This window comes from Antechinus flavipes, chromosome 2 (assembly GCF_016432865.1).
Source record: "Antechinus flavipes isolate AdamAnt ecotype Samford, QLD, Australia chromosome 2, AdamAnt_v2, whole genome shotgun sequence".
Taxonomy (NCBI): Eukaryota; Metazoa; Chordata; class Mammalia; order Dasyuromorphia; family Dasyuridae; genus Antechinus; species Antechinus flavipes.
The window spans coordinates 591,773,363-591,793,542 of record NC_067399.1 but is presented as its reverse complement, the minus strand read 5'-3'; the positions used below and the strand labels follow the sequence as shown (position 1 = coordinate 591,793,542).

Genomic DNA, 20,180 nt, shown 5'->3' with positions numbered 1-20,180 from the left:
TGCAGGCTAACTAAATTCTCTAAGCCAGCTGGGCCTAACAAAGAAAATAATCAGAAGAAAGCCCACACTCCCACAGCCCCCCACCCCCACCCCCACCCCCACCCTTTGGGCAGATTCAGGTGGTAGCCACCTGTCAGGTACAAATTTCTTTGGAATTAAGTTCAAATTAAGTTAATTTCTCTTTTTAAGCCCTCCCCATTCCACCCAATCCCACCCTCATTAATTTTTTTTTGTTCCTAAAAAAAAAGACAGAGAGAGAGAAAAAAGAGAGAAAGAGAGAGAGAGAGAGAGAGAGAGAGAGAGAGAGAGAGAGAGAGAGAGAGAGAGAGAAAGAAAGAGAAGAGAGAAAAGAGAGAGAAAATGAGAAAGATAGCCTTCCCTAGATACTTCATATCAATCTCAAACTTTTAAAAAGCTGACTATTTAACCCATACAGCTGAAGGCTGCTTTAAGTGAGAGATTTAAAGCTTTGGAACATCATCGCCATGAGGCTTTAAGAGCTGAAAATAGCTTTCAGGTTTCTCTGTTAAGAACCGCACCAAATCAAGAAAGGTCAGAATCAGGTGAGAAGAAAAAAAAGGAAAAAAAAAAAAAAGAAAATTCAAACAAATAAAATCAAACCAAATAAAAAACCAAAACCAAAACTAAAAACAAACCACCAAAATAGGTAGAATAGGAATAAAAAGGGGGAGGGGAGAGATAGAAGAAAAAACAGAAAATGATCAAAATGATCCAAAGTAACAAGAATAACTGGTTGTATGGCCTGCAGGTTGTGGATTAAATTGAGACTTGCCTTAAACATTTTTAAATTTTACTTTTACTTTTTTTTGGTGGGGGTGGTCAGAGAGGGGAGACATGGGAAGAGAGGTTATTCATGGAGGTGTTGTTGATCCTTAAATAGGCCTGATACATAATTAATATGCCAATGCAGGAATCAGTCTTAGGAAGTGGAGGACATAACACAAAATCACAGCAGTAATAACCAAAGGAAGGACTGCAGAGGAGCAACAGCAGGAACTTTGTGTTCACACCAATTTTTGCCAGAAAGACTTTGACTCATACCAAAAATATAAACTTCCCCTTCTTGACTAGTACCCCTTATATAAGGAACAGAAATGAGAATTTCAGAATCTTTCTTGCCTGTCATCCAAGGACAATGTGAAAATAGCCAAAGGAAGAAATCAGATATATGACTAAAAGGGTTTTTTCACCCATCAACTCAAGTTTAGTAAGAATAAAGTTAGTGGGAAAAATGATCCAGGGACCATTCCCACTAGAGTACATAGTCTATAAAAATGCTTAAAATATGTACCTTTTGTCCAGATTCATAAATTCAAAGTATTCCTAGGATATTGCAGAAGCCTAACTAATAAAAAGCTCCAGTCTCAATACAACTGAACCATGTCTACCTCCAGCAATGAAGATACCACAAAGCAGTTGAGTCAATTCCTGCCAGACTAATATTGGAATACAAAGGAGACTAAGTTCCCTCACTCAACTTTCCCCACAGAACCCTGGTCATACCCTCCAAATGTGTACATTCTGTGGACTGAGCAGGATGGCGGGAGGGTGAGAGGAGCATGCTTCATATCCAGCCTGTCTGATAGAGACTGAACCACTGGCTTCTGGGTAGGTCAGTTCTCTCCAGAATGTAAGGAAGTCAGAGGCCAGAGAGTTCAATCTGTATCTTCTTTCCCTTTATTCTACATTTGGTAAGAATGCTTCCTTCCAGGCCCTAAAAAGTATACTAAGGTTCTGCTCAAGTCCCAAATAGTCAGATAAATAGGTTAACCTATCAATGGGTTTAAACCATCTTAGCCTGCAGATCAAAACATGCTGGAAATCTAAGATGTTCATGCATTTTGCAAATATGAAGAAGAATTAGGAGAAAAACAAAACAAAACAAAAAGAGAAAACAATGAAGAAAAAAAGAATGAGGGAGAAAGAAGGAGTGAGAGGGAGGGTCATTGAGAACAAGGGAAAATCATTTCAGGCAGCATACCATGCTATATTAGGGCATAGTTAAAAAGATGGAAAAACAACTTGGTGGGCTCAAAACAGAACCTTGTTTAAAAAAATCCCCTAAGGTCAACTGAAATTAGAAAGTCATTATGTAAAACGAGGAATCCTGATTTGCTAACATCATTTCTAATTTCTCCCTCATCCCCATTTCCCAAAACAATTCTAATTGTGATGTGAAATTTTGTATCTTACGGGGGTGAGGGGTGTGGGGAGTTAGGGTTCCAAGGGAAAATTTTGAATATGGGATCTGGAAGACAGAGAATGAGGAGGGATGTTGGTATAATAGACAATGACTGAAAGGCAATCAAAATGTATTCATAGTTTTGAGTCAAAGAACGCAAGTTTTACAATTTATTTTCTTTAAAAGAAAAACACATCCTGTCCGATTTGTTCAGCAGACAGTAAGACACAGTCGAGACAGAGTTAAAAGTAAGTATATGAGTGATAGGTCATGTATCTTTCTCTTTTGTTAAAAAACCATCCTAAACTCATAGCAAGCGTCTTCTCCAATAACTAGTTCAAAACTCTTCAAAATTCACTTTAACTTATCATCTTTGTTCTGAGGGCTAATTAGAGGTCATTTCTGATTACTCCCTTTTTGAATGACAACTTGATAATGGAAAATGCATTGCCTAAATCCTGCCCTAAGAAAGGCTCACCAAAGATAGCAATAACAGCTTGAGAAGTGATGACTGGGTGTTGCCAGAGTAAAACTTATGAGTGATGGTAAGGGAAACTTATCCCTGTGATGAAACTTATCACCTGTGATGATAGTGATATCCAACTCTCAGACTATACTATAATCACAGAGTCTCTTTCATTATATACACTCCTCAAACTACACTTTAGAAAAACCACAATTCTAAAGCATGAAACTAACTATACAGTAGCTTTAAAAAATACACAACAGAAAAAGGCAACAAGTACTTAAAACCATGGCACACTTTAGAGCCATAGTGACAAGCTCCAAATAGAAACATGGCCACTAAACATTATGATCTTTGCAAGATACATATTGACTTAGAAAACCTCATGTTAATATTGTCTGTTTTTATTGTACTTCTATCTTCTCAGATGTTTCTCAATTCTATTTTAATCTGGTTCCAACATTTGTTTAATACTTGCTTTAGAAAGATTCCCACCCTGCCCCACTCCGCTCACTTAAAAGTAAATTAAAAAAGCAACTCCAAAAGGGATGGGTGCCTTGGTCAATATTTATTTTTTTAAAAGTAACACCAAATCTAATCTGTATCAATAATTTTCCAATAAAGAGGCCTTCACAAAACCACCCTTCTCCAACCCCCAAAGCCAGAACCCTATTAGTTTGGGGTTTTTTTCCTTTTTTGATAGAACACACAGTTGGTGTCAGACTTGACACCTTTTACAAGGAAATTAAAGCCTTTTCTGATCACATGAAGCTTTGAATAGTTTAATCTTGACAGACAATAAAGTCACAGAATAAAATTTCTTGCTCACTGACCTCACTCAATGCAAAGTTGGGTACCAATCAGCTGCCTAGAACAGTAAACAAAGTACTTGACACAGGGGCATCCTGAGGGGAAAGCTAAGCATCCTTCTGCCATTGCAAGAGAGAGATCACTTGCTATCGTATAGAAAAATGGAACCAGCAGTAAGTTTAGAGGCCTTTAAAGCCATTAAAAGCAGATGTTGGGTAATTTTTAAAAAACATTTTTTTAATGCTGACACCTAGTACAAACGGTCCTTCAAATCACTCTGCCCTCCCACATGTCTCAAGGTCCTAAACTCATCCGGTGGGCAGAGAAGGTCTATCTTTGTAGAGTGTATAAGTCACTACATGTCAGCTTTCTCTTTTCTCTCACTGCAGTTTACAATGCTACCAATCTGTTCCTGCTTGTTCAGAGAAAGAAAACAGGGAGTTGTGGGCATGCACGTAATGTGATGGATATCTGATCTAGGGTCTAAACAACATGAAGCACATGGTAAAAGCATGGACAAGAGGGAAAGGTGACAAGGAAGGCACTACAAACAGAGAAGAGAGTGTTTGGGAGTTGAAATACCTACCATCATAATATTCCAAATTCAAAGACTGCTTGTATCAGAACAAAGAAACAACAAATTTAACCAAATGTGGTCATTAAGGAAAGGAAATGAGACAAGAACTAGTTGGTATCCCTCCACCAAGAAAGAAGTACCTATAACGAAGTACCATGGAATTACAGGTTTGATGTAAACCTGCAGCAGAATATGGGTGTTTAATTTGGAATAATCTGTGCTCTCTGATTCATATTGGCACCAAAAATTATTCTGCAGAACTGTCAAATGCTGCAGTATCTCTTAGCCTATGGCTCATAAGTTTATAACTCCTTAGTAGGTGCACACCATTCAATGCCACAATTTCCCTTCAGCTCCATAAAAATGTCAGCTAATAAAAATCCAGAGTGAGTAGATATAGATATTTGGATATAATTAACAAATAATGCATTTTTTAAAAAATGTCAAAAACCTGTCCCAGAACCTTTCTGATATGCCATAGCTGTAGATCCTTGAATCACGAGAACCTTTGGAAATGGTGGACATATACATCTTGTATATATCCCACCTCAGTGTTCTTAGGGATTGGTCAGCTGCAAAATGCCAGCTCTCTAAGAGTGAAAGGACAGATGCCAGTCTTTGCACATCAAGGTCTGACTGTTCCCAGTTCTACCACCAGGGAGATGTTATTGAGAAAAAGAGAAAAAGAGAAAGAGAGAAAGGAGGGTGGGAGAAAGGTAATGGCATTAAATTAGCAAGAAATTTGGAAGGACGTGGATTATTAGCCATTGATGCTAGTGGGAATGGGGAAACAGGTGGGGAGTGGATAAAATACGTATCATACTAATGCTCTAGAAGGACAGAAGGCTTTGATTTTCCCAGAGGCCTAATGGTAGTAATATACCTGCACGGTTTGCACCATAAAGTCTGTCGGTCAAGCCCGAACAATGCCCGACACTTCTTTGGAGTATTTGCATCTGTTAGCATAAGGTAAACACAAAAAATACAACACAATGGTGGATCGTGCTCATTTGGATGTGAAGTCTTAGCTAAAGCTTTTTTTTTTTCTTTTCAATCACCTGAGTTTTTATTTGGTAGTCTCCCCTCACCAAGGACATGAAAGGAAAGGACTTCCATGAGTCAAAAAAAAATTTAAAAAACAAAAAAAGAGAGAGAAAGAGAGAGAAGGGGAAAAAAAAAAGTGACATTATTTGCTTCTATTTATGTCAGTGTTAACATCCAAGTCACTGAGGCTCGCTCTACCCTGTAGTAGGGAAGTGTGTTGGAAACATTCCGATGGCATGAAACACATTCCTTGGGAAAGGGAGAGACTGGTCTTTGCTGTCCCTGACACGAGAGAGGTACAGATGATGCTGTTTGACAGTGGCATTTATTTTGGCTAGCAGCAGCAAGGAGAACAAGCAGAATCCCTCACAGAGACGATCGGATGGCAGTGCCCCCACTCCCTGGTGTCTCCTAAGATCACAACACAGAGCTACAAAGCAACAGGGCAGAAAAGGGGGAAAGTACCAAATAAACCAGCTGAAAACCAGCCACAGCGAATCTGGGGAAACTATACACACCTGCAGGGACCGCACCAGTTATTCTGTTGATCAAGGCCAAAGCGCGCTCGGCATTTCTTAGGAGCGCTCAGGTCTGAATGAGTTCAAGAAAGAAGCGAGCAGAGGAGGGAGAGAAGAAGGGAGGAAGGGAGGGTGGGTGGGTGAGAGAAAGAGAGAGAAGGAGGGAGAGAGAGAGAAGGAGGGAGAAAAAGAGAGAAGGAGGGAGAGAGAAAGAAATAGAGGGGAGGGAGAAAAAAGAGAAAGATAAAAATAAGAAAAAAAATAAAAATAAAAAAAGGGAATAAATCAATGACCTGGTTACTAATTGCAAAATATTCACTTTCGTTTTTTTTAAAAGTTTTTTAATTAAAAAAGTGAAAATTACATTCTTATTTAACTTGTAATTAGCTGTTGCAAATAAAGCTGCAGTATCCCTTCTTCAAGGACTGTCTCATATAAGGTCAAACAGATAAGGGGACGTCAGTCACTAGATAACTTTCATTTTCATAGTATTTCCTCTTTTGATTTTATTTTCCAATTTTTTTAAGTTAAAAAAAATGAAATAAAACAAGGAAGAATAAGAAAAGAAAGCGAGGGGGAGGAATTAAGGTCCTTAACATGCTTTTTTTCTTCCACTCAAGAGTTTTAATAGTTAAAAAAAAGGTCAAACAAAATAAAACCAATGAAAAAAGAAAGAAATAAAGAAAGAAAAAATAGATCGTATTGGGATATTGCAGCTTTTGGAACATTCAACTTTTGTTTTCCTGTATTCAGGTTTTATTAATATTAAGATAGGAATGGAAAAGAATAAACAGACTGTGCGGAATGGACTGTTAGTATAAGCCAGAGACTAAGAGCAGCATGAAGCAGGCATTGAGTCAGTGAAAGCTAGTGGACTGCAATTTGTAAGCTAAGCAGCAAAGCAAAAGAAGAAAAAGAAAAACGAAAAGAAAAGAAAAAATGAACAAAAAAATCATACTGCGGATGCATGCTTGCATGAGAAAACTTAGTGGGAGCAATGCAAAAAATGCCATTAGATTAAGGAGGTTTATTACAGAATTCCTTCCATTCTTTACCAGTCTCTTTAAAGAAATACTGCATATTCAATTTGCACAGTTAGTTCAACTCTAAAGCACTTTCAATGTTTAAACAACTGTTATGAAAAAAATAAAACCAGAGTTAAATTAAATTAAAAACAAAAAAACAAAACCAAAAACAACGGAAAAAAAAAAAACTGCTACCAAAACACATCAAAACATGTGGATGGTCATTTCTTAAGAATGTTCAATGTCATACATGTTTAATGTTAATAAAACTATAATGGCAAGAAAAAGTAAAAAACATTTTATCAACTACTTTAATGACTCAAAATGACATTAGCACCTGTAATCGGAGGAAGTGAAAGGCAAGGATTTAGGAAACATTCGCTGTGTTCTGAAAAAAAAGAACAAATTATACAAAGTCTTCAAAAAATGTTTGTTTGTAAGGGCTGGCTTCTCCAAATGGGCTCTGAGATTGCCTATGCAGTATTTCTAATTTCCTCTAGAGAATGACAAACCTCCTTAATTTAAAATGGGTGCAATTTACCACTGTAAAGGCATGCATCAGAACATTCGGGTACAGCCCAAAGGAATGTCCAACACTCATACGGGCCCACCCAAGCCCAGCCCCCTCCCAGCCCACCCCCTCCCCACGCAGACACGCAAAAAAATTAGCAAACTTTATAAACCACGCATGGGCATGACTACAGCTCTGCAGTTAATGGCTTTGCAGTTACTTAAAAACACATTCCACTAGAATCACAATATGCTTTTCATGCAAAAAATGGATGTTACTAGCTTTAAAAGGGCAGTCGTGAAGCAATTAATTAAAATGCATAAACCAAAAGGCTAGCTATGGATGGGTTACTCAACAATGCCCTGGCCTTGGATTTCTCCTGTCTCCCCCAGTTACAAGCCTGACATAAAAGTGAGGTCCTTGCCATGCCCCCCGCCCCCTTTCCTTGGGATTAATTAATTGAACTTACCATTAGTCTCTCCTGGCTGCTTGTCCCTTTTCCTCTTCTTCTTCTTCCCCTGTGTAAAACATATGAAACAGAGAAGGATTATTTCAAGAGACAGAGAAGGGGGTTCCTGTCTCCTGTGTTTATATAGAAAGAGGGGAATATGTAAAGCATGTATTATAAGTATTACCCCCTTGTGATCAGATTCTAAGTGGCAGCCCAGAGTGTGTGCTGCGGGGGGAGGGAGGAGTGGAGATAGAGAAAGGAAAGATGCAAAGAGAGTTTTGATACTCCTTCAATCCAACTGCTTATCAACATTTAATAGCAACGTCCAATGTGTTCAACCAGAAAGGATATACCATCAGACTTATATACTCAGTGGAAAGAAAAAGGAACCAAAGAGAAAGGATATATGGAAAACAAGTCAATGATCAACTTCAGGGAGAGAAAAGATGTTTCTCCACTAACCTATGACCAGCCCCAAACATGGAACAGTTCATGCTTAAAGGGATATCATATGGAAGAAGAATCAGGCTTATTCTATGGGGACACAGAGGGCAGAATGGGGATTAACAGCTAGAATTCAAAGGAAGACAGATCTTGACCCAATACAAGGAAGAATTTCATAACAATTAGAGTTATCCAGAAATAGAAAAGATTTTTTTTGCGAGGCTGTGAGCTCCTTTTCACTTGAGGTATTAAAGACAGAGTTGTAGAAAAGCATGCTATTTTGGAGAAAATCAATGAGGTGGGTGGGATGGAGAGGTGTTTTCAGGAAAGCATTTTGTTAAAAATCAATACAAGAATAAGCTGATGAACATAGTCAAGAAAATGTAGAGTTACAGAATACAAAAAAACAACATCTGGGAACATAGGAAGCTTCTTACCCAAGTACCAGTATATACTGATGAGCTAATTTAACATTTCAGTTGCTTAATTAAATTTAATTAATTTTCCTATTCCTCCAAAATTCACCTTTTCCAAAGAGCCAATGTGTTCTATAGTGAATGCAAAGAACAAAAAGATCTTGTTGAGTTTGTTTTTTTCCCCCAATGAGATGAAGGGAACTTAGCACTATTTCTAGACCCTAATTAAAACACAAAAGTAAGAGATTATCTAAGATCCACTGCATGTCCTATTCTCAGCACCTTTAGTTGCTACTTTATCACCCAACAAGACAATACTCATATCTTAGACAATGATATAATCACCTGCCATAAGTAACATGTGTTGCTTTTTTTTCTAGCAGCAATAATGAGTCAAAGCAACTTGGGGATACATCATGACTGTCTTCAAATACTTAAGTGGATCTTCTTTCATTTTATTCCCACGGCAAAGACAGAGAAGACTTATTTTGCCTCACCAGAACGGAACTAATAAATTAAAAGTTATTCTAGGGAGGATTTGAGTTCAAAATAAAGACATATTTCTTAACGGTAAAAACTAGACTTTAAAATATGTTTGGAGGTATTAAGTTTTTCATCATAAAAAGCACTACAGATGGGATTCTGTTATGGAGAAAGGATTTAGATAACATGCTTTTTCTACAGCACCTATGATTCTATGAGTTAGTCTCATTTTTCATCCAACCTGCCTGCTTGCGTTACGCAATGGGCTATGACACAAAGTCCCTAACCCTCAGCTCCCTTCCTCTCTTCATAGATGTGATGTTCTCTGCTACTTCCTGGGGTCTGAAGACCCATAATTTTAGCCTCATTAGTCCACTACTTCAAACAAGTGAGAAGTAAGGCATAATGCATCAACAACAGCAAAACAAAAACAAAGGGTAGACAGATTACTTTCACTATTTTCAGGGTATTCAAATGACCTTCCTTTCTGAAGCAGTTTCAGGGGAAAAGCCTGCAGAGAACTCAGAAAAAGAGAGAGCTTGACAAGATGTCCTCTGAGAAGAGACGCCCTCCTCAGAATGGAAATCACATAGAACTAAAACTTAGTGGTCATGGTGCAAGATTTTTGGGGATTTTTGTTTTTTTGTTTGTTTGGTTAGTTTTTTTTTTTTTTTAAATCTCTTTCGTTGTCTCTGAGGCAAAGCTTCCAGTAAATTTATTTGTGACTTGTGCTTGAATGAAATTGCTTTCCATAAGGAGAAACTATTCTTTCTTATGACAATGAAAACTCCCAAAGGCCTCTTTGCCCAACAATCTTCACACACCTGGCTCTTCTTTACTTTTCAGGGAGCTGAAATTATACCTTATTTGGAAGCTAAGAAAGAATGCCTGGAAGAAGGAAGATCTGTGTTCAAATTCAGACACAGATACTTCCTAGCTGTGTGATCCTGAGCAATCACTTAACATCTCTTTGCCTTAGGTTCCCTAACTCCAAAATAGAACTGTAATGGCACCTCTCTCCTAAAAATGTGATGAGGATTAAGGGAGATCATATTTTTTTAAATGCCCAGTACACAATAAGCCCTGTATAAATGTCTGTTTCCTTCCACTTGCCTCAGAAGCAGCAGCAGAGCTCTGTTCAGATATTCAAGTGACCCATTTGAGAGACAGATGGAAAGCTCAGCTGAGCACTGTAGCTTCCAACATTTGTATTCTTCCTAGGCACACCGAAAGGAGCTCAGAATTTCTTCTACAGCTAAGCAATGATCAACTCTGGGTTTGTAACTCAGGAACATAATTAAAGTAAGCTTTAGAGTTAAGGCTCCTAGAAGGCAGAAACTACGTACGTGCTTTGGTCATTACAGAGAAATGCAGGAGCTTAAGAAAATTGTCTAATGGTGATGTTAGGGAAAAAAAAAAAAAAAACATGAAATCAGGGGCACTCTAAAAGGAAGTTACGTCCCCCATTCTAGACTAAGGGTCCCAAAAGGAAAGAGAGGGATCTGCTATCTTAGCTGAAGGAGAAAACTCAACTGCCTGTTTTTTTTTTTTCTTCCTTCTATTGCTTTCTAAGTTCTTTAGTTCCATTCAGCAAGCATTTATTATGCACCTACAAACAAGCCAGATACTGTGTTAAGCATTGTTTATAGGGATCATCTCTTTTATTTCCCCAGAACCTCTCATGGTACCCAACAGTGTGTGTGTGTATGTGTGTATGTGTGTGCACGCAAAAAAAAAAAAAAGCAACAAAATGAGAACTTAATTTTACTGTGAGGAAACAATATGGATATAGATAAGCACAAAATGAATACCAAGTATTGAGGCAGGGAGAGAGGATGAAGGAGTACTATCCACAATAGTAAAGAGGGAGGAAAGGGCCAGAAACGCCTCCTGCAGGAGGTGACACCTGAGCCGGACCTGGGAGGCGGTAAGGCAGTCCAAGAGATAAAAGAGGAGAGGTGGGTGGTACTGGCCAATGGTATGAGTAAAGAAGAGACACAGAGAGGGATTTGAAAGTTTCCATTTGTTTCTACCTGTATTGGGGGTTTGAATGCATAACCATGACTTCATTAACATCATGTTCCCAATGACTTGGCTGCCCGCTAGGTACATTACCAGCATTTCACACTGTTTAATATTTACAGGTCTACCTTCTTACAGCAACAGTACTCATGAGGGTAACTTGGGATAATCTCTTAAAGAACATGCATGTCTTTACAAATGGCCCCATCTTGTCAAAGTAATCTTAGGAAGCTTCTTAAGTTAACACTGAGTAAAAAGATCAAAAGGTAAGGTCCAAAATGAGCCATTTTATGCTTCCCCACCCAAAACTGAAGTCAAGGCCTTCCCAAGAGGCTAAAAAAAGCCTTATTGATTGAGGGGAAGGGGAATGGGCTGCTGGTAGCAATCCTGGGGGAGTAGAGGTGGGGGTCAGGTGATAGAAAACATGACAAGAGCTTCTTTTTTCTGCAAGGTCATTTATTTCCTCATCTTACATTTATTTGATTTTTTTTTTTTTAACAGCTCATAGTCATATAGCAAAACTGAACTAAAGTCACTCTAAGTCTTTACTTGAATCAACCCCATCCAGAAAACAAGCTCCCAATTTCTCACAGACATAATCAAGAGGCAGGCATGGAAAATCATATGCAAATGATTCCCAGAGTCTTGGACTATTAGAACTTGGAGAGCATCTAGTTCGAGCCTCCTAATTTACAGATGAGCTAACTGAAGACCAAAGGGGGAGAAGGGGGAGAGCTGACTTCCCGAAGGTCTCCTGGCCTCGAAGGGCTTACTCTGTGATTCACTATCGCCCTGCTGCCATCGGAGGGGCGAGCAATGCACAACCCGGGCTTGGATTCTTCCCATGGCTCCATTCTAGATTGCTCAAAGAACAGGTGTCTGTAGGAGGCAGGAGACATGAAGTCAACTCCAAGAGCTCTTGACAAGAGGTGGGGTGGGAGTGCGGGGAGGGGGTGAAGGGCAGCCGCCCCGCCAGTGCTATGGCTGTGTGATCCAAGGCTCTGGAGCTCTCCTGCTGCTGGAAGGCTCTACCTCAGGGTCAGGTGGGGAGAGCACATCAAGCTTGTGAGGAAGCATTAGCTTCTCATCCTCTTCCTTTCAGCTCCAGAAGAAAGGGTTTGATAGTGCACACATGCTGGGGACAAATGTAAAGGTCCCCAACATTTAAGACACTGCACATGCCCATCTGTCAGTGACACACATTTCTTGAAACTTCTTTTAAAGCTTTCGTTCAGGTCCTCACACTAATTCCTGTTTCAACTCTCAGGAGGAATTCAGACTGGGGACTCGTGCTAACAGCTACTCAACCCCATGGTCTCAAAAGCTTCACTCAGAGTGCACCGAGTGGGCAGGCTACAATGGGGAGATGGGTGACCAGACCCAAGTTACCGTGTGCTTGCAGAGGAGAGGGCATTTGGGGGGAGGGGGGGAAGAAGAGTTAGGGGAGGTGGGGAGGAGGAGAGGAAGTGCGTAAAGGCATTTCTAAGCTGCCAAAGGAAAGTCTTACTGTCTTACCCAGTAGGAAGTCATTTCAATTCTGTCATCTCAACTGAATGTAACAAACTTTAAACAGAGAAGAGATCTTAAGGGAATCATCTGATCCAAATCCCTCCCACCCTCCAGCCCCCCACAAATTATACAGAGGAGAAAAGTGAAGCCAGAATGATCGAGTGCCTTTCCTAAAGTCTTAGTGACAAAGGCAGGATGAGAAGCAGAGTCTAAGGGCTTTTTCTATAAGATTTGTTCCAAAAATTCTCTAATATATTTTGCTAGAATGACCTTTTCTTTATTTTAATTTCTATAATAAGAAATAGCTTGCATCATTTTGGACATACCCCCATTTGTTAACTATTTACAAACATAATTACAGTATCAATGTCATAAATACAGTATTAATTTATCAGTGGATAAATGTTCAATTTTCATATGCTTCAGAAAAAAACCTACCACATTCGTTATTATTAATATTGATATTGTTTTTCCCCATTAACAAAGCCTAATTGTTTCTCAAAATCTAGAAGACAATCTTCAGTTTTCACATAATCACATCTACATAAGACAGAGAGGAAAGAGAACACTGACCCTGGATATGACTCTAGAATCCAACTCTGTTGTTTGAAAAAGGAGTAAACTGAGGCCCAGACAAGCAGGAATAACCCACTACAGGTCATAACCAATGAATGACAGAGTCTAAATTGGATCACTAAGAGATGCATATCAGAAGTGGGGCAAATAGTAAGTCTATTAACCATGACAAAAATAAGAGAGAAAGGGAAACCAATCACAAGAGCAAATGAAATCTTGAATAATCAGTAGATGATGTCATCCAAAGAAGGCCAAAACTCAACACAAAATTGTGTCCAAAAAAAAGAAAAAAGAAAAGATTTTAAATTTAAAGAAGTCTCAGTAATCAACATATGGATTCAAGAATTTAAGTTAAGATAGGAGTAAAATGCAGTCCTGATGAGTCCAATCCAAGAGGAGTGACTGAAAACTTTCATAAGGGGTACAAAGGAGGAAAGTAACATGAAAGAAAGCTTCACAGATTAGTGCTCTTCCTTGAAAAAAAAAATTAAAACAGTTGGTGACAGAAACACAACAGAAAATCTGTCCTGAAAATGGACCACATCCCTGATAACATAGCAACATATATGCAGCCCAGAGTATGTAATCATTTAGTCTACCTCAGAGGAGTAGAACTTAAGCAGAACCACATCTTCATCATATCTTTGAAAAGAGAAATAAGCATCCTTCCTTTTCCCACAGTGTAAATCCAGAAGTCACTCTTGGCCCTTCCATTGAGAAGGATGGATTGGGGCTGAGAGTAGTTAAGTCTCTTCCTCCCTTCTCAGGAAACTGAGAACTCAACAGACAAGACTGCTGCTACGGGCTATTCCACAAGGGTCTCATACTAAGTCAACCAAACAAGGTGGACAAGAAGACGATCCCCCCCAACATGACTGATCTGTCTCTCCCTGTCCCTGAGCCCACCTGACCCACAGAGTATCAGCCATCAGGCCAAATCCTCGTTCCCATTTAAAGATAAAGGCCAAAGCCTTCCCACTGATGACCAGGCTGACCCTACAAGGTCCCTTCATGAGCAAACTGAGTAACTGGTGGTTGGGTCTGGAGTGTGCTTGGGTAAGCAAAGGCAACCTAAATGTTGCAGCACAGAGGCCTCTCTACAAACTCTACTACTAAAAAAAATAGCCACCTACATAGCCACCTACATAGTTATCCCGAGCGGACCAGCCTGGATAAAGCTGCATGTGAAGCTGTCGCTCCTTCCTGGCGAGCTCGTAGTACTTGGCTTGCTCTTCTCTGGATAACGCGTGCCACTGCAGCGGGGCAGGGGTGGGGGCCGAGGGGGTGGGGAGAGACAAAGAGAGACCACAACGTCATCACGGATCTGCTCCACAGGAGAACCTCCCTCCTCCCCGGCAGCCCACAGACGGGGCTGGGCCAGGACAGGCAGAGCAGAGTCAGTCTGTCACTTGGATCGGTTTTTGGGGAGGAGGAAGGGAAGAGGGGATTGTAATAGGTGGTCCGAGTGTGATAAAATGCTCAATTACAGCCTCCTTCCCCACCCATCAGGACTTGTGAGAAAAAAGATCCTCCCACCCCTCCCTCTCCCCCTTCTTTAGGTCTCCCCCTCCTTCTCCCCCACCCCACCCCAGGGACGCCATTCATCACCTACCCTTCGACCAAGGATCTGGTTGATGGCTGCGCTTTCTTTCAACGTACATTCTGCTACAACTTTTGCTCTCATTTCCTTCATATACAACATGAACGCATTAAGAGGTTTCTTTATGTGGGGTTTTTTCTTTTCTTCTTCTTTTTTGGAGTCCTGATGTTTCCTGTATGTTTAAAGAACAGACAAACACAAACACATACCCTGGTAATGACTCTCAGCCTGGCTCCCCTTGGCCCATTCTTCGATTTCCACCAATTCCCTTATAACTAATTCCATGAGACCCGAGGAAACAACACAAAACAAAACAAAGAAGCCTGCAACGAGTGTTGCTTAAGACTATTCAAATAGCCCAAAGAGTGAGAAAGAAACAGTATTTTTTTTTTTTGGTAATCATATCTCAAAGTTTCCTAAATATGAAAAGTTTCCCTAAAGCCTCAAGGGAAAAGCACATGCATTTACTCTGCATATTTCCCAGCAAGCTACCTTCTTCATTCCATCAGAACAAAAGCCCAAATGTCCAATTAACACATTAGGGAACAAGGAAGTGGTCCATCTTGGTCCATCCACATGCATGAAAAGCGGACACAATGAGACAGCCTTATCACATCAAAATAAATAAGTAAACCATGCAGAGCCATCCAAAAGATGGGTATTTAACACTCCAAAACCCAATGTGAAAAAACAACCAGCAGTAATCCATATGATTGGGCCCACTAGTAAAGAAACAAATTAAAAAGAAAACACTTACGAGCTATGGAGTGAAGCAACATCACTCTGGGAAGATTCCTGTTTGACTGTTGGTGTGACTATGGCTGGATGAGGAATTCCAGTTGTGTGTAAAGTATGATGTGGTGGGACCATATGAGGAGGAAACCTAGAAGACAAAAAGCTGTGTAAATCGTCAGAATAAAAATGAATGAATGGGGAGGGATATGTACACACAGATTAAAAAAAAAAAAAAAAAAAAAAGCATGTAATAAGCATATGAAAGCTACCCAAAGCATATGAAACCTGTCAGCATTAATTAGCGATAAATTAAACATAATGATTCTCATAATGTCATTAAAGCCAATCTTCCCCTTCATTATTGCTACTGACACGAGGCATTATGATTTTTAACATCTTTAACAAAAGACAAATTCAACTGATGTACTTGGGCGGAAAACTAGGATATAAGCTACCTGCCGGAAACAACACGTCCACTTTCTTATTATTAGTGGCAACTAAAAAGCCAATTTCACAGTCCTAATCAGTTCTGGAATTAAGGATGAAATCTTTTGTTGTATATTGACAGCTAAATAAAATATTAACGCTGCTGGAATTTACACACATTTTTGACAATGCTGTTCATAGCTCATTAGGCCTTATTCTGTTGATGGAGCAAAATAATTTCTTTTTATTCTAGCTGAACTGTTGTACTTTCCTATTTTGGCAGGGTTAGTAGGGAGTGGGGAGGTGGGGAGGAAAGTTGGGAAGGGAGAAGAAACAGTTCTCAGTTGGTTCACATAATGAGCCTTTGTCCACATTTAAAAAAAAAATCTTAAGATGATAAAAGATAAAAAAAATGATAAAGCTGTTGAGAAATTATAACACTTAGCATACATGAATGGTACATGAATGAAGCTTTACATTTAAGTTTGCATGCTTCTAAATCTCTTCTATTTAAAAAATATATGTTGCATATGCAGAAAGAGGTCTTCAAAATGATTAACAACAGTGTTTTCAGACATCTTAATAACCAAGGAAAAATGTGACCAATTCAAATGACCCGGGTCTAACTTGAATTTCTATTCTCTCACTTTTTATTTTGGAAAATGTTATTTTAAGCAGGCAGGCACCCAAACTGCTGTGTCCCAATACAATCTAACTGAAAGATAAACTGGGTTATGGGGACCCAATTAAATTCAATGAACATTATTAAGTACATACTAAAGGCAAAACTGAAAGACAATTTTCTGATTTCAAAAATTAGTTTATAAAGTATGAACATATTAAACCAGGGAAAATAAAATCAGAGCAGACTATCAAAATCTACCAAATAGGATATAGTCCAATGTATATTGAGCTTGGAAGGGTGAATATTTTAAATAACTTTTCAAAAAAGATAAAAGGGGATAAAAGGTAGGGGTAGGAGGGCAAAAATGGTATAGTCTCAGAAGAAAAAAAAAGGATCCTACCAAAACTCATTAATTTTTACAAATAAGTATCTAAAAGGGAGTTTAGGTAAAAGGAAACATTTCTTTTTCTCTCTCGAGGTCCAAGTCACCCATTGAATTCATTTAAATAAAACAAGACAAAAAGTTTCTACTGAAGTATACACCACATTGACAAGAAAAAGTCTGCTCAATTCTCCTAGGTAATAAATTTCAGATTTAGAGAATCTATTCTAGACAGAGGTATCATCAGTAAGTATGAAATTTTATTTTGATGTTAATTTTAAAATGTTCTTTATATCATGTGTCATGACAAAAATTTTCTATTTAATTAAATTAGTGTAACATACTTTAATTTTGAGAATAACAAATGAAGCACTATTTACAAATGCACAGGGGATATATACAATATGAAGGAGATTAAGGGGAAAAAAAACCCCAAAAGTCTGGCCTTCTGATTTCCAAGTTCTAAATATCAGTCCTGGATTCTTTAGCCATACCTTTAAACTGATACTTAACTGATGATGAGATGGCTTTTGAATAAGAAAATTTCAGAAGTATGGGAGGTAAAAAAAAAAAAAAAAAAACACCTCGAACTCTTAGGGGACATGTCAAAATTCAAAAATGACTGATTAGATTGTAACTCAATGTGATCTTTCACTTAGAAATAACCATAACCACTGGATACCATCAAAGAGATTTAAAGTCTCAAAAGCCCTGTGGCCTCCCTCACCCTATTCCATTCCACCACTTCAGGACCTTAAGGATAATGGAAATAAGAATACGGGTGCTGGAAAAATGCCTGGGCAGAGGGGTTGCCTTTGCTGTCAACATCAGAGATTAAAGTATGACGCAAGGACGCCCTTTCTCCTTCTTGTATTAGGTAAGCGTGAATAGGGACAGGTATGCAAAGAAATGAAAGAAGGAATATGGATAACAGAAAAGGGCCACAAGGGCTGATCACATTTCAAGGGAAGGGCAGAGAAGAAGGAAGGAGGTTCCGGGCGCCATTGAAGAATAAATACTTAAAAATCCACATCCATCCACACCTACTCAAGTGTGTGTAAAAGAGAGGAGGAGACAGGGACAGAGGGGGCAAAGGAGGGAGAATGAGAGAATGCACACCTTTGCTTAAGAAACTCTTCTGCAGACAACTATTTCATGAAATGCAATAAACACCCTAAAAATTCTAAGTAGCTCATTATATACCCCTGTCTGCTTTTATGGCTCCAAGCCAGAATATAATGATGAGCCTTAACTTGTTAAGGACAACTAATTTTTGTTTCTGGCTGTCTCAGGGGCTTCCCTCTTACTCAGTCTCACTTTGCTTCACTGTTGACATGTTTCTGTTAACTGGATGTCATCTGCCTGCCTTGATTTTATGCACAAGCAGTAGGATGCATTTTCCTGTGCAACAATCCTGCTTTGAGTTGCATTAGATTTGTCATTATTCTCTCATTCCCCCCCTTGCACTTGTAACATTTCATCTCTTCCTGCCTTATTTTTTTTGAGCCACGGTGCACCCACATTATGGTTTATACATGATCTTGCTCCCTTTGAAGCCGGCAGATTTCAGAGCCAGCTCTCGTCAGGAGTAGCGCCTTGCACCAATTTAGCAGGCTGAGGGCCCCGAGCTCCAACATCTCAATCTAAAGGGGGTCACAGGGTGGCACAAGTGAGTGTCAGCAAGTGCTGTTTAATTGCCAATCTAGGCTTCTCCGTGGTGTTTAAAGTATAATGACCCATCACTTAATTCTGAGAAGTCCTGGCCCCGCTGCTGAATGGAATGAATATCAAAGGGTATTCGGGAACAGGGCACGCTGCCTACATTTCCTATAACTGCCATAAGTATAATAGACCTGTACTTCTGTCGGCCCATTACGACAATAATGTATTTAATTTGCTGTATACTCTTTTTAACTAGGTACCTTTCATAAGGCCTACCTGGGGAATAGACTTTCTTCCCCCCTCTCCATCTTTCCCCTAACCTTTCTTTCTACCCCTTTTCCCCATCCCCCATCTTCTCCCCCCCCCCCCCGGAAATTTTAGACTAACCCCATAAAGAATAATTCAACCAATAAACTAAACCTTAATCCACATTCTGTAACTAGTGAGGCATATTAGGCTTTCTAAAACACAACAAAATCCCTATGACCATCAAAAATAAAATGCAGGAGTGGGAGACTGGGATCCTGGGATCAGAGAAAGTTTCCCTCTTTTGTCTTTTCCTATTTATTTGAACTTTATAAGGGATCACATGCCTTTCTGGGTGCCACTTAAAGAAAACTACTTTACTCAGTGCTTCCTTTCAGATATGCATACATGTGTGTTCACTTGTTTACTTACTCCTATACAAACCAAGATAGTGAAACATGATGATTCGGGACATATAAAACTTTTACTTTTAATTAATTGTACATAGTTCAGTTCCAGGGACTGTCACATTATACTCTCAGACCACCAACACCCACCACTTTTCTACACCTGAGGCAAACATTCCTTTTCTCTCTCCAAACCTTCCTCTGTCCTCCAATTTCATGTGCTGGCTACAGAACTTGAGGAGAGACAGGGGGACAGTATCCCTGCCATGTAATGCATGCTAACTTAATTATGTGCCATCATCAAAATGGATTAGCTGTTTCAGCCCATCAGGAAAGTCTAAACCTCCACCGATTTAATTAACTTGACTGAAAATCAGATGAACAGAAAATAAAACTATCATTAGGAGTAATTAGTGATTACTTAAACATAGTACTGCCAACCAGTTTGTAAATAAACTAGCAACGACTGGAAAATTAGCTAGAATTAATTGGAGCTAAGATAGGAGGAATATGGGAAAGAAAAAACAAATATAGAGTACTCATATATATTCACATGTAGATACATATTGAAATCTTCTTTCAAAACTTTAGAGGAGCAGGCAGGCTTTTAATGTAGATTCTCAGGATTCTGAGCTTTGAAAAAAGCCTAATAACCTTTGCGGGAATACTGCTTGCACAACAATAAAACAACCCCCACCTTTTCCTTTCTCAAATAATCCAAGGCTATATAGAAGACATTCTAAAAAAGCTGGTAAGTCATTACTTCTCTTTCCTGTTCCTTTAATGTCATTTTCTACAGTGCTCAATTAATTGCTTTAGATAATAAATCACAGATATGATATCAGCAAGATGGAAAGATTAGACACTGATAGACAAGAACCCACAATGAGAGTTCAATGAAATCTTAATATTGCCATTACTGACCTGAGAGTGTTTCTACATTAACCTAGGTCGCACAATTAACTATTAACTGTTTTCAGATATATATTGACCATCCCTTCCTAGATGACACGGGATACTAGAGAATATTCTGAGAAGTCCC

At 39.1% G+C, this 20,180-nt stretch overlaps 1 protein-coding gene across 40 annotated transcripts in view; it reads right to left on the bottom strand.

Moving 5' to 3' along the window:
* The window catches only part of TCF7L2 (transcription factor 7 like 2), a 228,521-nt gene that overhangs the window by 2,381 nt on the left and 205,960 nt on the right, over window positions 1-20,180 (bottom strand). For 4 of the 40 annotated variants that reach the window (XM_051981425.1, XM_051981435.1, XM_051981434.1 and 1 more), the window contains 6 exons: window positions 15,413-15,538; window positions 14,668-14,827; window positions 14,201-14,308; window positions 7,624-7,672; window positions 6,981-7,031; window positions 5,619-5,691 (listed from right to left, as the gene is read on the bottom strand). In XM_051981425.1, coding sequence (XP_051837385.1) covers window positions 5,619-5,691; window positions 6,981-7,031; window positions 7,624-7,672; window positions 14,201-14,308; window positions 14,668-14,827; window positions 15,413-15,538 — 567 coding nt within the window. Of the gene's footprint in view, window positions 1-4,064; window positions 4,094-4,939; window positions 5,013-5,618; window positions 5,692-6,980; window positions 7,032-7,623; window positions 7,673-14,188; window positions 14,309-14,667; window positions 14,828-15,412; window positions 15,554-20,180 lie in introns of those variants that run through there. The other 36 variants (XM_051981458.1, XM_051981456.1, XM_051981462.1 and 33 more) reach the window with 24 other exon arrangements.